A 13,444-nucleotide genomic window follows, 5' to 3' on the forward strand; every position below is an offset into this window, starting at 1 on the left:
TGTATTTTTTAGGCTAGAAAACTAGAATTATACTAGACTGACGCCATCTAAGCCCACTTGGACACAAGGAAAATTATAGCTAACGACCTGATTAGCGTTGTAGGAAGTATAAAATGTCGGACAAGCCTGGACTCCCGACAATCCGGCCATCTTGAAGTTCAGTTTAAGGCAAACGTCCAGGCCAACTAGGGTAACAATGGGAAGACATGCCGTTGGCGGATTCTTGGTGCTGATTGTAAACTGGGCCACCGAACCTCCGTCTAGGGTGACGCCCACATCAACAGAGCCACTAAGGATGCTTAATTTCATAGTTATACAAACTGTGAATTAAAATATTACTAGTATCTATAATAAATTTGATTTGATGTATTAAAAAAAATATTACGAGTCTTGTTGTTGTTCATGGCATTTATGGTTACACTTTGGCAGCAGTTGCAGGACATCGACAAGGAGCAGGAACAAGAAGCTGCAGATGGAATCGATATTATCCCGAAATTCATTGCAGATGAGCTGCTGGCACTGGAGGCAGCCTCGGTGATCGACACACAGCCTAATCCAAGGATTAAAGCGAAAAGTCCTATCGATATATCCTTCGGGGTTACCATTTTGGAGATTTGGTGAAACGACTAAAACAACTGACAGTCTGCAAATCGAGCAGTCACTTTTTGTTGGAAAACTCCAGCGATTTTCATACATATATTTTAATGGCTGATAATTAAATTATTTGCAATTTAATTAGTTTTTTTGAAAGGGCTCATTTATTCTTGTACATGTTTGCCTATTGGTAATTTTCGGTAGTAATTTGCAAATGTTTCCCCCATGACTTTGAATTTATTAATAAAAAATACTTAGTTTAAAATTTAATCTAAGCTGTTAGAATTTATGGAACGAAATTTAAATTTATGCAGATATTCCATTTTAATTTCAAAAATGTATCTACGCCATTTTTGAACACGCCTCCTATTGGATTTTACATTAAATACTGCATGGATAGTTTTGTAGCTTATAGCTTTTTGTCATTGAAGGTGTTAAGATCACACCGCCAAGTTTCAAATTTAAATTTAAATATATAATTTAACAAATTTTGTATACTTTTACTATTTATTTTAACAATAAATACATTTTCTTTAAGTTTTTAATTAAGAAGTTACTTAAAAATAGACTAAACTCATTTTCAACCTTTAAATCAAATCACCTTTTATTGTTTCACATATTATGACGTTAAAATAAAACCAGTTAAATAATTTGACGTCAGAATTAATGACGACAAAAGCCACGTTCTAAAGATTATTTTACCATTATCCCTTAAATCATTTCAAGTCATTCAAGGTTGATCATCTTGTTTCTAAGAATGATTGATTTCGGGTTTCTTGATCAACTTCAAACAACCTTATTAAACTCTAAACATACAAAAAGTATAAAAAGGTTCATTAAACATACGCTTTTTGTTAAGCTTCATCATTATTTAATAATTACAAATAACACGGTGCGACAGTGAAAAAACACTTGTGAAACGAGATAGTGTAGGTTGTTAATCTGGTCGAAGAGAACTCAAAAATATTTTTTTTATATTTTTGGAACCCTCCAATTTTTTTTTATTAAAAAAAAACCGTTTTTCGGGACTTTTTTGCGCTTAAAAATTCCTGAACGCGTTTTTTTCAACCGATTTCAAAATTTTCGGTGTTTTTCAATAGTTAAATGTTGTAGCTTTTGAAAAAAAAATATATCTTCGATTTTGTTGAACAAAAAGGACAACATTTTTACACCTGAAACTAAAGTTTTCGACTTTTATTCGTGTTTTTCGGATTTTGATGCCAGTTTTTCGGTAAAACTTACTAAAATTCTGTCATGTTTGCCACATATCAATGTTGTCTTATTCATTTTGAATAAAACGAGACAAATTTCATCAAAAAATAATGAAAATTGGTGAAGTTATAACGCTTTTCCCAAAAAAAGTCAACTCAACCTAGCGGGCGCTTCGGAGGAACAATGTGTATAAAAATAAGAGTATATTGCTTTCTTCTGACAAAAAGTTTGTCATTTATGCCACATATTAATATTGTCTCAATAATACTGAATAGAACGAGACAAATTTCATCAAAAAATAATGAAAATTGGTGAAGTTATAACGCTTTTCCCAAAAAAAGTCAATTCAACCTTGCGTGCGCTCCGGAGTACCTGTGTGTATAAGTCAGGAATATGCTCTTCTTCTTATAGTGCTCCCATGGTTTTATTGACTTTTTTAGGGAAAAGCGTTATAACTTCAACAATTTTCATTATTTTTTGATGAAATTTGTCTCGTTCTATTCAGTATTATTGAGACAATATTAATATGTGGCATAAATGACAAACTTTTTGTCAGAAGAAAGCAATATACTCTTATTTTTATACACATTGTTCCTCCGAAGCGCCCGCTAGGTTGAGTTGACTTTTTTTGGGAAAAGCGTAATAACTTCACCAATTTTCATTATTTTTTGATGAAATTTGTCTCGTTTTATTCAAAATGAATAAGACAACATTGATATGTGGCAAACATGACAGAATTTTAGTAAGTTTTACCGAAAAACTGGCATCAAAATCCGAAAAACACGAATAAAAGTCGAAAACTTTAGTTTCAGGTGTAAAAATGTTGTCCTTTTTGTTCAACAAAATCGAAGATATATTTTTTTTTCAAAAGCTACAACATTTAACTATTGAAAAACACCGAAAATTTTGAAATCGGTTGAAAAAAACGCGTTCAGGAATTTTTAAGCGCAAAAAAGTCCCGAAAAACGGTTATTTTTAAATAAAAAAAAATTGGAGGGTTCCAAAAATATAAAAAAAATATTTTTGAGTTCTCTTCGACCAGATTAACAACCTACACTATCTCGTTTCCCAAGTGTATTTCGTTTTTTTTTTTTTGTCGCACAGTGTAATTACTCATCACCCGACGAGAACTTCTGGTAAAGAATTTAATGATTCACACAGAAAAACCAATTGAATCGAAGAATTATAGGGAAGCACCATCGCCCGCATCCTATAAAAAGTGAAAACTTGCCGGAAACTAGTTTCAACTAGTTAGGCATTAAGTTATGCGGTTAGGCATAATTTGAATGAAACATAAAAAATGCCGGAATCCCCTAGAATCTTTTGGCTCTTAAGGGCAAACATATTTAATTTTTCAAACTTTGTTTCAAAATTAAAGCAATGATAGATTTTTTGCGGTTTTTTCAGAACTTCTTTTGTTCTTTTCAACAAAAGCTTACTTTTAAATGAGAATAAGTTAAATGACTGCTAGTTTATTATTAAGTGATCTGTGAGCTTCTCATTTTGAGTAAAGAAATGATTAATGAATGCGCACATTAGCAACCATTAATACAGTTCCCTAAAGTGTACCGCTTAATGTTTAAAATGAAATAAATCATAGTCCTTAGCGTCAAAAACCCCGTTTAATACCATCTGCGCATCTGTTTAAAAATATTTATTACCAGAAAAAATATGCCAAACGCATCCTATTGACATTGAAAACTGGAAATGGCCGAAACTATACTTGTTTTGGCCAAAAAAATGCGATTCTGTATCGACATCTTGAAAATATGCAAATAATTCTGCATAAATCAGCCAATAAATCCAAGGATAACCACATTATGATAAGAGTGTGAGAAATGAAATGCAAGAAAATTTGGCACACCTGTTCAGTACATTTTATGATCTGGCCCGATCAATGGATTCCTGTCCTTTCTATTTCGCCGAAATGGACAATCAACAAAACAAACATAATAATAGGTTATTATAAGGCGTTGGCGTTAGTGTTTCTTTCGGCATTTCGAGTGAGGAATCAACCCGACCGGTTTTACTCAATAGTGGCAGCTACTAAGTAAAAAATATGACCCATCCGATGTATGTGTGCTTCACGCGAGAGCCCAGACATCATGCAGATCTTAACTTTTATATATTAGGGGGCACGCTTCGAATACTTTAGTATAGCTCGGTAACTTCAGCGCGCATCAACATGGTTTCTGCCAAATTGGTAAGTAATTCCTTAGGGCGGAACCCGGATAAAAAATTAATAAAAACTATACAGTGTCCGCGACCTTATGGACTCGGTAATAGTTGGCAATTACCTTGGCATCCAAAGTGTGTGAATAATCTAAATAAAGTAATTTGCTGGACATGCAGCTGTGTCAATAGGTGATGCAAGTGTTTATAGGTTTGCATATTTACACCAGTGCGGATGATGATTAAAAAAGGCATTGATCTTTGATAGAATATTCATTGATCTGGCTACTGGCATTTTTTAAACATGACTGGAAATTCAAATAAAAATAGCCTTGATCTTGAAAAGTAGAATTGCCCAAATCGTAATGTGTCTGTGTCATTCTTTACTAGCCAGAATTTATTGGTAAAAAGTATATGTGCATTCGGTTTATTAATGGGGATAATAAATTTAAAATAATTTTGGTATTTCCAATTCAAAGAAATTTAAATTGCCTGTAAGAATGAGATAAGCAGAGGGAAAATACTTTAAAGAATTTATCACAGGAACCATATTATTATTAAGGGAAAAGTGTTCTCCTTCCTTTTCCTTTTTAGTAAAAAAAAACTTGAGTTGTCAGTATTAAAATGAGGTATAATTTACATCCTCTGATGCTTATTTCCCTTTATAGCTACTCTTCACTGCCTTATTGGCCGTCATGGCCGCCAACAGCTCTGCTGGCCTGCTGGATTACATCTTTCCCACTATCATGACCGAATTCTACAATCAGGCACCCACCAAAGAAGGCTACCGCTTCGCGTAAGTGCAATCACCTCAGCTTAATCCAGGATATTCAAACTCACAATTCCCCTCTCAAAATTACAGATCGGAGGAGCCCAATGGCAGCAAACGCGAGGAAATGGGTGTGATCATGAATCCTGGCACCCCGGATGAGCAGTTGGTGGTCATGGGTACCTACTCCACTTACGATGAGAAGACTGATACTGATACTGTGACCATGTACACCGCCGACAAGGATGGTTACAAGGCCCGCTACCAAATCAAAAACCGCAAACTGAGCCCTGGAGCTCTCAAGTCCGCTGCCGGTTAAACTTAAATTAGTCTCAAGGTTTCAATAAAAAACAAAATAATAAAAAACTAAATAGTAATCCATTTTCTTTTTCTAAAACTGGTTGAGTGGCGTCTCAAAATAACTATTTTAGTTAGCATCTGGCCAAGATCAAGTTTAGTTGATAGCGTATCATTGATCCACACTCTGGATAGACCAGTTTTCTATTGCGTAATAGCTATGACCTTTACTAAATCTTTGCGCTAGACAAATTAGCGTGTTCTTATGGTGTCCATCAACATCTGACACCCAAAACACGTTTCTTTTTTAGAATCTATAAAGCATTGACAACGAAGATATGCTTTTTTGCTACCAAACACAAAGTCAAAACAAGTCATTTGGTAGCTCAAGAGCTAATAACCGCCTGCAGATGAAAATTATGAGTAAGTTTGACAAACTTAATTCACGGCCTAGCATATAATCAAAATTGTGATTTAATGATTCCAGCTATCTTAAATATCGAAGCCGGCTTGAACCGCTTATTTGATATGGTTCCAGGAAACATTTGGTCCAGCAAACTTGTTTTCTGCCAAATGATAAATGGTAAATTCATTGAACAAGGTAATATTTATGAATTTTTCGGGGATTTTTTGTAAGCCTACACTAAAAACCTTGTCTTATTGTTAGCCATGTTTGGCTACATTAACCAGACACTTTGGGCTAACGAAAAGAGCTGGGAAGTGCCGCTCAACACCTAACAAAGTATTATAAATTTATCAATTATTAATAATTATAATGTTACCACTCAAATAGGACAACTAAGATACATGGCCATCAATGTTTCATGTAACTACATGAAGGTCAAATAATTCTTTCGGCGTACCAGTGAGCTTCTAGACATGCATTAAAAGCTTTTTTTAACCAACACAGGCACTACTACTAAATTTTAGTCTAGTACTGAAAGCTTCACTAAGAATCTTCACTAGAGACTTTGTTTAACCACAAAGTCCGACTTGGTGTCATTTTCCATTAGCTTTTTCATTTGGAATAGTCCAAAAATCCCGAAATATTAAAAATTTTATAAATAAGGTATTCGCATTTTAGCATGAGGTGCACTTTGTCCCAGGTAACAGGCGTTAGATGGGGAATGAATCGAAAATCAGCAAAGCAAACATAATAATCGGTTATTAAGAGGTGTTGACGTAGGGTTTCGACCGGTTTTAGTCAATAGTGGCAGCTACTTACAAAATCCCAGACCTTTATGCAGATCGTAACGTTTATATACATATTAGGACGCACGTTTTCAATATTTTAGTATAGCTCGGAAACTTCAACGCGAATCACCATGATTTTTGCCAAATTGGTAAGCAACTCCTTAGGAGCGAAACCGAGATCTCATGGACTCGCAAATGGTTGACAATAACATTGCCATCCCAAGTGTGAGAAAAATCTAAGTGATTGAAGTGCTAAGGGAGTTAATGTATACATAATATTGTATAAAATATTTTTGAAGTAAGCATTAATCTTTGATAAAACATTCACTGATTTGGCTATTCAACTTCAATATTAAATAGCCCTGATATCGTAAAGGACAATCACACAAAACGATATGAGTCTGTGTTAATATATAATTCAGCGAATTGATTATTACGAGGAGCGGGAAACTTCGGACGGAGTCAAAATTAATATACTTTTGCGGGGGAGTTATAGGGGGATATATAGCCGTCGCAGTGGGCCATATATTGGTCACCATGGATTTTTCAACATTTGGAAGGAGATCCCCCCGAAAACGTGACAAAAAATTTAAAAAATATTTTGTTCCTAGATTTTAATACAGATTGATGGAAAATCGATCCACAATTCGTTTAAGGTATTCCGTTTAAGAATCGGATGGCTATTGGGAAAAATATAGCCTTCACAGTGTGCCATATATTGGTCCCTATACATTGTTCAGCATTTAGAAGGGGATCTCCCAGAAATGTTACCTCCCAGCTTTCTTAAGTTATTTTTTTTTCATAGGTACTTATTATTTCCTTGGCCATCATGGCAGCCAATAGTTCCGCTGGCCTGCTGGATAAGCCCATTTCCTCTATAAAAACCAAGTTTTTGAACCAGGAACCCACCAAAGACGGTTACCGCATCGCGTAAGTGAAATCATCTTACTCAATCTAGCATATTTGAAGTTTACAAGCAAACTCTCAAATACCTTATCAAAATTTCAGTTCGGAGAAGACCAATGGCGGCAAACGCGAAGAAATGGGTGTGATCATGAATTCTGGAACCCCGGATAAGCAGATGGGGCTTATGGGTACCTACTCTTCCTTTAGTGAGATGACTGACACTGATAATGCAACAATTTACACAGCCGACATGACCCGCTACGAACTTAAGAACCGCACATTGAGCGGTGGATCTCTCAAGTCTCTCTCCGGTTAAAGATGGTTTCAAGCTACCACCCAAAGCGTATTACCTGTGACACCCATTTGCATTTACTGCCTAGAATATAATTAAATTTAAGATTGAATGATTAATCTGTCTAAAATAGTCGAAGCAGGCTTGAACTGCCTATTTGGACTTGTTCCTGAAAGCATTTTTTTCAGAAAACATGTTTTGATAAAAATATAGATGGCAAGTTGATTGTTTTAGGTAATTATAATATTTATGAATTTTTGTAGGCTTTACAAAAGGCCAAGTTTTTTTTTCTAATATGAATAAAATTGTTATATCAAAAAAGTTTTAGAAACATTCAATTAACAAATGGTTGGGGAAAGATCATCATTCTTGGAGCGTAGCCGTCAGGTTTTAGTCTCGATTTGAAAGCTTATATTGAACGAGTTTTTAACCCAGACGGACTCTAACCATTAAGTAAAAATACTAAAAAGTTAGTACAGTAAAGAAAGCTGTACTAAAAAGCTTAACTAGAGACTCTGTTTAACAACAAAGTCCGACTTGGCGTCATTTTCCGGTAGCTTTTCATTGTTTACGGAAAAGTGGGGTTTACGTTAGCGCCTTTTTCTGGTACAGTGTGTATTGTTCAAAATTCTATAAAAATGGTCTAAAAAATATAATTTTTTATAGAACCCATGCAGGTTTAACATAAATTCATTGAAATATACTCAAATCGTCTATGCGATAAGTACTACTTTCATAAAAAAGAAACTTTTGATTTTATTTACATAATAAAAAATTACTGTATCCGAGGTGGGGAATTGCAGCTCGAGCTGCACTGTATTTGCCTGTTGCCTCTGATATTGCCGTTGCCCCAGGTAACTGACCAGGCATAAAGCAGCCCAAACAGAGAGCGTTATAACAATGTCACCCATGCGAGCCACCACCAAGTGGCCCGAGAATGTTTGGATTACAATGGAGCGTTTAGTTCCCGGGCGACGTTCGACAACGGCAGCAGTGAGGCGTCTCTGAATCAGAAACCTATATAATATACCCTGAAGAGTAGAACCATTTTCCTTTAATAGAGACTTGATTACTGGCTTAAAGGGGGAAATGCGTCCAGAAGTGGAGAGACTTAAAAGTGCCCGAATCCTACATGAATAATCCAGTGAAAATGAAAGCCAAAAGTGTGATTGTGTTGATTTTATTTTTGGGAATTCTAAATAATTCCAGAGCCACGCAAAAGTCGCAGCAGCTTGGTCAGCCGCTTATACAATTAAGTCACGGTGAGTTGAGCATTTGAGTGAAATTTTATTTTACTTTTTTTTTGGCTTTTGGTTCAAGTATTAGCCAGAGGTTTTTAGGGCTCTAGTGCGGCTGTTGAGTGGCAAACATGTTGACCTTTAACGCTTCTTTTGGTCTACATGGTCTGTGGCATTTCTGGCTGAAAGCATTTCCACAAAACATCAAAAATTCATCATTGCTGGGAGCCAAAAATTTAGGACAATCAATACAGGTTAATTGCAAAAAGAAAAGTAAATGAGGGAACTGACCCGAGCCAAATCAAGGCAGGTGGTCAGTGCGTTAAAGCTAATTGCACACCCAACACGCAAGCAAATTGTCAAGTTCCTTTCTATATTCCCAGTTTTTTGGGGTTCTCGGAAGTGAATGTGCTAATCGATAAATTTATTATTGTCTATATGTTTGATGGGGGAAGGGGTAAACTGCGGAAGAGTTTAAGTTGTATTTCCCAGCGAGCATAATTCCCGCAGAAGCACTGCACTCGATGACGGAAATATGTTGCCATTAGAGCAATTGATCAAACAAACTCGAAAAAATGAATCCAAACAAGAGGTAACAAAATCAAAAGTCAATGAGGTAAATACACGAAGTGGATAGGTAGCTAATATTGTCATATTTTAGTTGAAATTAATTGTATTTTGGATATAACTTATAAGTGAATATAAATATTATGATTCTTAAATAAAAAGTTGTGGGTTTCTTAATAATATAATTTAAATATTTTTTTCTTAGTGTTTAGAATTCCATTTATATTTATTTTATATAGCACTTTTGTTTATTTTCTATGGAAACGGGTTGAAAGTTCAAGAAACTGAAAGAATAGAAACAACAATTCCATTTTCAGATAACACCGACGACGATTATCCCGATAGCAAGGATGAGGTACATTTGGAGGACTTCTTCTGGACTGGTTCGGGTGATGGGCCCCCTGACTTCCTTAAAAAGGTTCACACAGGAATAACCAAGGGGAAGGATGTGATTGTCAAGACGGAAACGGTGGTGGCCACTGTCTATGTGGATGGTAATAATGTAAGTCCAGGTTTTCGAGGAGGCGGATACAGAAATGAAAACTTTAATTTGTGATCCATATCTAGGAAATTGATATTCCTATTTGCATTGACTGCAAACCTGATGATGGCGGGGGAACCTGGGAAATGGGGCCTGGAATGCCGCCCCTTAATTATTCGGCAACAGATCGACGATATTGGTTGCTCACGGTAATGTCAGGATTTTATACAGCCAAGGATAACCCCTTACTTGAGGAAAAACTGGCGCGACTATATCGGTTGGCTTTTACGAGGTGAAATATTGATAGATAGGGTTAAGTTTTAAATTATATTTTCATATTTCTTCTAAGACAACAAACCCGGCATTTGGGCATAAACGGAGCTCAGCAAATCGAGGGCGTGAATGTTCCAACCAATCGAGAACGTCGAAAGTCTATTACCGATAATCCACCAACAACGACAGGATCCCCTTCGGATGATGTGGAATTGCTGGACATGCCAGATGATAATGAGCCCTATATCAAGACCGTGAGGAGGCTGGGTGAGGATACTGAATGGTCTAGTAATTCCGAGGAACAGGAACCGGACGTTTCCGATGAAAGTTTACCCATTGGGGTCACGCAATCGACCAGCACGGAGAACATCGATTATGGGGCATTCGTTACCCTGATCCCCTGGGAGCTCATACAGCAGAATGGGAAATCGGAAAAATTGAGGGAAGTGCACGAACCTTTGTTGACGAAGCAACCGCATCTAGAACAACAAAAACAACAACAACTGGCACAACAACAACAACAGCCCCAATCACTTTATAGGGACGAGCATGTTAGAGTTGTCATACACAACCTGACGCAAATTAGCGAGGCGGATGTGCAAAAGTGGAGCACCGCCAGCACGGAGGAAAGCAACTACGTCAACCTCAAATTGTAAGTGTTAAAAAGAATTTTTTGTTATGACTTGGATGTCAGAGACTCGATTAACGGATTATGAAGCAAAAATTCATGAGGGTACTAGTAAAGCTTACTTCATTTTTGATGGAATTAATGCTACTTCTGAATTCTTTTTATTGGGTATCTGTATACATATTCTTCCAAATATTTTTAGTTATCTACAATAAGTATACTCCTTATTTAATTCTATAAATTAATAATTAATGTAAACATTATAGTAGCAACGAGCGTCCAGTAGCCAATCAAACCGAGCTGATTTACACTGTTTTGGTAAATGGTCGACCTGTTTTGGCCACAACTGCCGCCAAGGACATGGAACTGGTCAGCGAAGATGAGGCGGTAAAGGCATTTGGACAGGCTGTGTATATGAAATCAGAACGTGAGTTATTTTGGTATTCATAATAATTATAAATAAACCAATTGAAATATTATTAATTAGCTTATATTAGAGAGCCTACGGCTACGGCTCTGGCTCCAGTTCCTCGAAGTGGACAGGCTGGTTTTTTCAATTCCGTAAAAAATAATGTGGCTCTGGTGGTCATTAGTTCCTTGGCCATACTCTTGTTAATGCTACTATTGGTGGCTGTATTGCTTTTGGGAAGAACACGTGCCCAGCAAAGAGAACTCAGTGCGGTCAACAGGTAATTATTAAATGAAGAATTTATTACTCATGTACTTCATATCAAACATAAATCTAACCAACGTATGAGTTCCCATTGTAGAACTACTTCCCGCAATGAATTACTCTCCGAAGGCACTTCCATGCGTCCAACTACTGGCGATAGAAGCGAGGAGGCTCCGTCTCCGGGACACCCTAGATCGGGTGGCGTACGAAACTTCTCCTATGAACGGGAACCGAGGATAACCTTCCCCGCACCGCCGGCGGAAACCAGATCTCGTCGGGATTCATTGTCCTCCTCCACAGACAACACTTCTGATTCTTCCGTCTACTGTCCCATCAATCCTCCGAGTGCTGACGTGCAAAGGATCCTAGACGAGAAGGCAGCCCGACTGTTCGATGGCCACAGGAGGCGGCACCAATACGACAGAGCCGAGGGTCATGAGGAAACGGTCTACACATCCGTGGTGTCCGAAAAAAAGGGCGACAAGTCCAGGCACAAGTCGAGAAGGCGCTATCTGAATGAGAACCGTGTCGGCTCACTAGAAACGAGTCCTGTTCAAGGATCCCTCGCAGGCCGTTCTTCGTCTATAGAGAATTCACCGGAGCCCCTGCGCCGGAGTTACGAGAATTTTCAAAGAAACGAGACCTACAATCCGCACAACAACTATCACCGAAACAAGTTGCTCGTCCAAAAATCAGGCAGTGGAATTTCCCCGGAGGTCATTAACAAGGAAATAATCAGAACACTGCAGCCATCCGACAAATCCTCCGATACAGCCAGTGTTGGCTCCTTCCTATCGATGGCTTCCGTGCGGGCTTTTCCCAAGGGCAATCTGCCGGAGCCACTGAATCGCGTTCTAGATCCTGTTTTTGTGACCTACTACGATAATGTAAACGCCGTGGCCGGAGCTTCGCATCACTCGACACGATCCCTGCGATCGCACAAGTCCCTGGGCAGCAAGGACCCCAATAGCACCATCGCCACCATAGCAAGCTTCCCGAGTCCGAAGGCTCCGCCGTCATCCAGCATCCGGAATGTTCGTTCCGCATCCCACAGCGATAATCCGGATCCGGGCGTGGTGGGCCCTGTGGTCTGGGAGCGTCACAAGAAAAAACACAGCCAGGGTGAGGCGGGTGGAAAAAAATCGAATCCTAATAACCACAATAACCACGATAACAAGAACAAGGACGAGGGCCAGGACGACGACGAGGAGGACGACGACAATGGGGACGTGCGATTTGGGGAGAAGTCGAGTCCCCGTTACTAGGGCAACCGTAGTCGTTGATTTTATTATTGTTATTATAGTTGTTGCACCCCAAAAACCCAACTAGACTTGATTAACCAAAGTAGAACTAGTCCCAGTCCCGTACGAACCGACCACAATGCCAGGTCAGCATGTTTTCATTGAGTTCTCATCATCCCATCAATCTTTCCCAGAGGCCCTGACCTACGCGGACTATAATGCCAGTCCGGTGCACAATCCCTCGGCCATAAGAACCCACTACGAGGGCTTACTGGAGGGCGCCCTGCAGATGTACTCCAGCCAGGACGACATTCCGATGCCCCTGCCCACCCAGAACTTTACCAACAATCGTCGGGCCACGAAAAGGGAGCACCGTGGTTCTTCGGCGGGATTGCCCAGGTGAGTTCATAAGAATGGAATATTCATAAGAATATTCTTTAGCTTTTATTCATCTCAATGTCTGTGCAGTTTCCAAACGGCGGCTAGCATCCGGGCGGCTGTCGATCGTCCGGCCACCGCCCAGCCCGAAAAGACGAGCAAGTCGGCGCAGTCCACGCAGCCACCGTCAACCTCGTACAGCGCCTGGGGTGGTGGAAGCATATATAGCTCCCACTCAACCTTGAACCGACCCCTGAGCGCAGGACCCATTCACAGAGTGGACCACCGAATAGATCTATCCGGAGGAGGAGAAGAAGCCACCAATTCCAGTACTGGAGCTGGAACAGCGCCACTTATCGAGGCCATTCAAAGCGAGTTGCGAAGATTTAAGCAGCAGCAGGAGTAAATCCGAACTATTATAGATATTATAGATTTGTCATCATCATCACGAACGAGAAGATAAAATAATGTACCACAAGTGTTTGCAATTCATTTAGAATAAACTTTTCGTAATATTCCAGAATACCAG

General features: G+C 38.6%; 4 protein-coding genes across 4 annotated transcripts; 3 read left to right on the plus strand and 1 right to left on the minus strand.

Annotated features, from left to right (window-relative positions):
* Nucleotides 1–27: 27 nt before the first annotated feature.
* On the minus strand, nucleotides 28–1,133 carry LOC6499022. Its single transcript, XM_001955460.4, has 2 exons — nucleotides 386–1,133; nucleotides 28–320 (listed from the first exon to the last, which is right to left on the minus strand). The coding sequence occupies exons 1-2, from the start codon at nucleotides 603–605 to the stop codon at nucleotides 28–30; spliced, it is 513 nt and encodes a 170-aa protein (XP_001955496.2). The 5' UTR covers nucleotides 606–1,133.
* Nucleotides 1,134–3,911: 2,778 nt separating this feature from the next.
* Nucleotides 3,912–5,118, plus strand: LOC6501573 (endocuticle structural glycoprotein SgAbd-9). Its single transcript, XM_001955462.4, has 3 exons — nucleotides 3,912–4,009; nucleotides 4,647–4,774; nucleotides 4,841–5,118. Exons 1-3 carry the CDS (start codon nucleotides 3,992–3,994, stop codon nucleotides 5,064–5,066), a joined length of 372 nt encoding a protein of 123 aa, XP_001955498.1. The 5' UTR covers nucleotides 3,912–3,991; the 3' UTR covers nucleotides 5,067–5,118.
* A 1,115-nt stretch (nucleotides 5,119–6,233) lies between these two features.
* On the plus strand, nucleotides 6,234–7,749 carry LOC6501574. The gene is made up of 3 exons (XM_001955463.3): nucleotides 6,234–6,387; nucleotides 7,044–7,168; nucleotides 7,247–7,749. The coding sequence occupies exons 1-3, from the start codon at nucleotides 6,370–6,372 to the stop codon at nucleotides 7,458–7,460; spliced, it is 357 nt and encodes a 118-aa protein (XP_001955499.2). The 5' UTR covers nucleotides 6,234–6,369; the 3' UTR covers nucleotides 7,461–7,749.
* A 624-nt stretch (nucleotides 7,750–8,373) lies between these two features.
* Nucleotides 8,374–13,438, plus strand: LOC6501575. The gene is made up of 9 exons (XM_001955464.4): nucleotides 8,374–8,698; nucleotides 9,559–9,743; nucleotides 9,809–10,014; nucleotides 10,072–10,647; nucleotides 10,890–11,050; nucleotides 11,111–11,312; nucleotides 11,394–12,418; nucleotides 12,732–12,936; nucleotides 13,006–13,438. Exons 1-9 carry the CDS (start codon nucleotides 8,569–8,571, stop codon nucleotides 13,319–13,321), a joined length of 3,006 nt encoding a protein of 1,001 aa, XP_001955500.2. The 5' UTR covers nucleotides 8,374–8,568; the 3' UTR covers nucleotides 13,322–13,438.
* The last annotated feature ends 6 nt before the right edge of the window (nucleotides 13,439–13,444 follow it).

The sequence above is a fragment of the Drosophila ananassae genome, chromosome 2L (assembly GCF_017639315.1).
Source record: "Drosophila ananassae strain 14024-0371.13 chromosome 2L, ASM1763931v2, whole genome shotgun sequence".
Lineage (NCBI taxonomy): Eukaryota > Metazoa > Arthropoda > Insecta > Diptera > Drosophilidae > Drosophila > Drosophila ananassae.

Coding starts and splice junctions, on each gene's coding strand:
- LOC6499022 (XM_001955460.4), bottom strand. CDS start 605: ATGGTAACCCCGAAGGATATATCGATAGGACTTTTCGCTTTAATCCTT. Junction 321..385: donor CATGAACAACAACAAGACTC/GTAATATTTTTT, acceptor TTTAATTCACAG/TTTGTATAACTATGAAATTA.
- LOC6501573 (XM_001955462.4), top strand. Junction 4,775..4,840: donor AAAGAAGGCTACCGCTTCGC/GTAAGTGCAATC, acceptor TCAAAATTACAG/ATCGGAGGAGCCCAATGGCA.
- LOC6501574 (XM_001955463.3), top strand. Junction 7,169..7,246: donor AAAGACGGTTACCGCATCGC/GTAAGTGAAATC, acceptor TCAAAATTTCAG/TTCGGAGAAGACCAATGGCG.
- LOC6501575 (XM_001955464.4), top strand. CDS start 8,569: ATGAATAATCCAGTGAAAATGAAAGCCAAAAGTGTGATTGTGTTGATT. Junction 10,015..10,071: donor TATCGGTTGGCTTTTACGAG/GTGAAATATTGA, acceptor ATTTCTTCTAAG/ACAACAAACCCGGCATTTGG. Junction 11,313..11,393: donor GAACTCAGTGCGGTCAACAG/GTAATTATTAAA, acceptor TTCCCATTGTAG/AACTACTTCCCGCAATGAAT.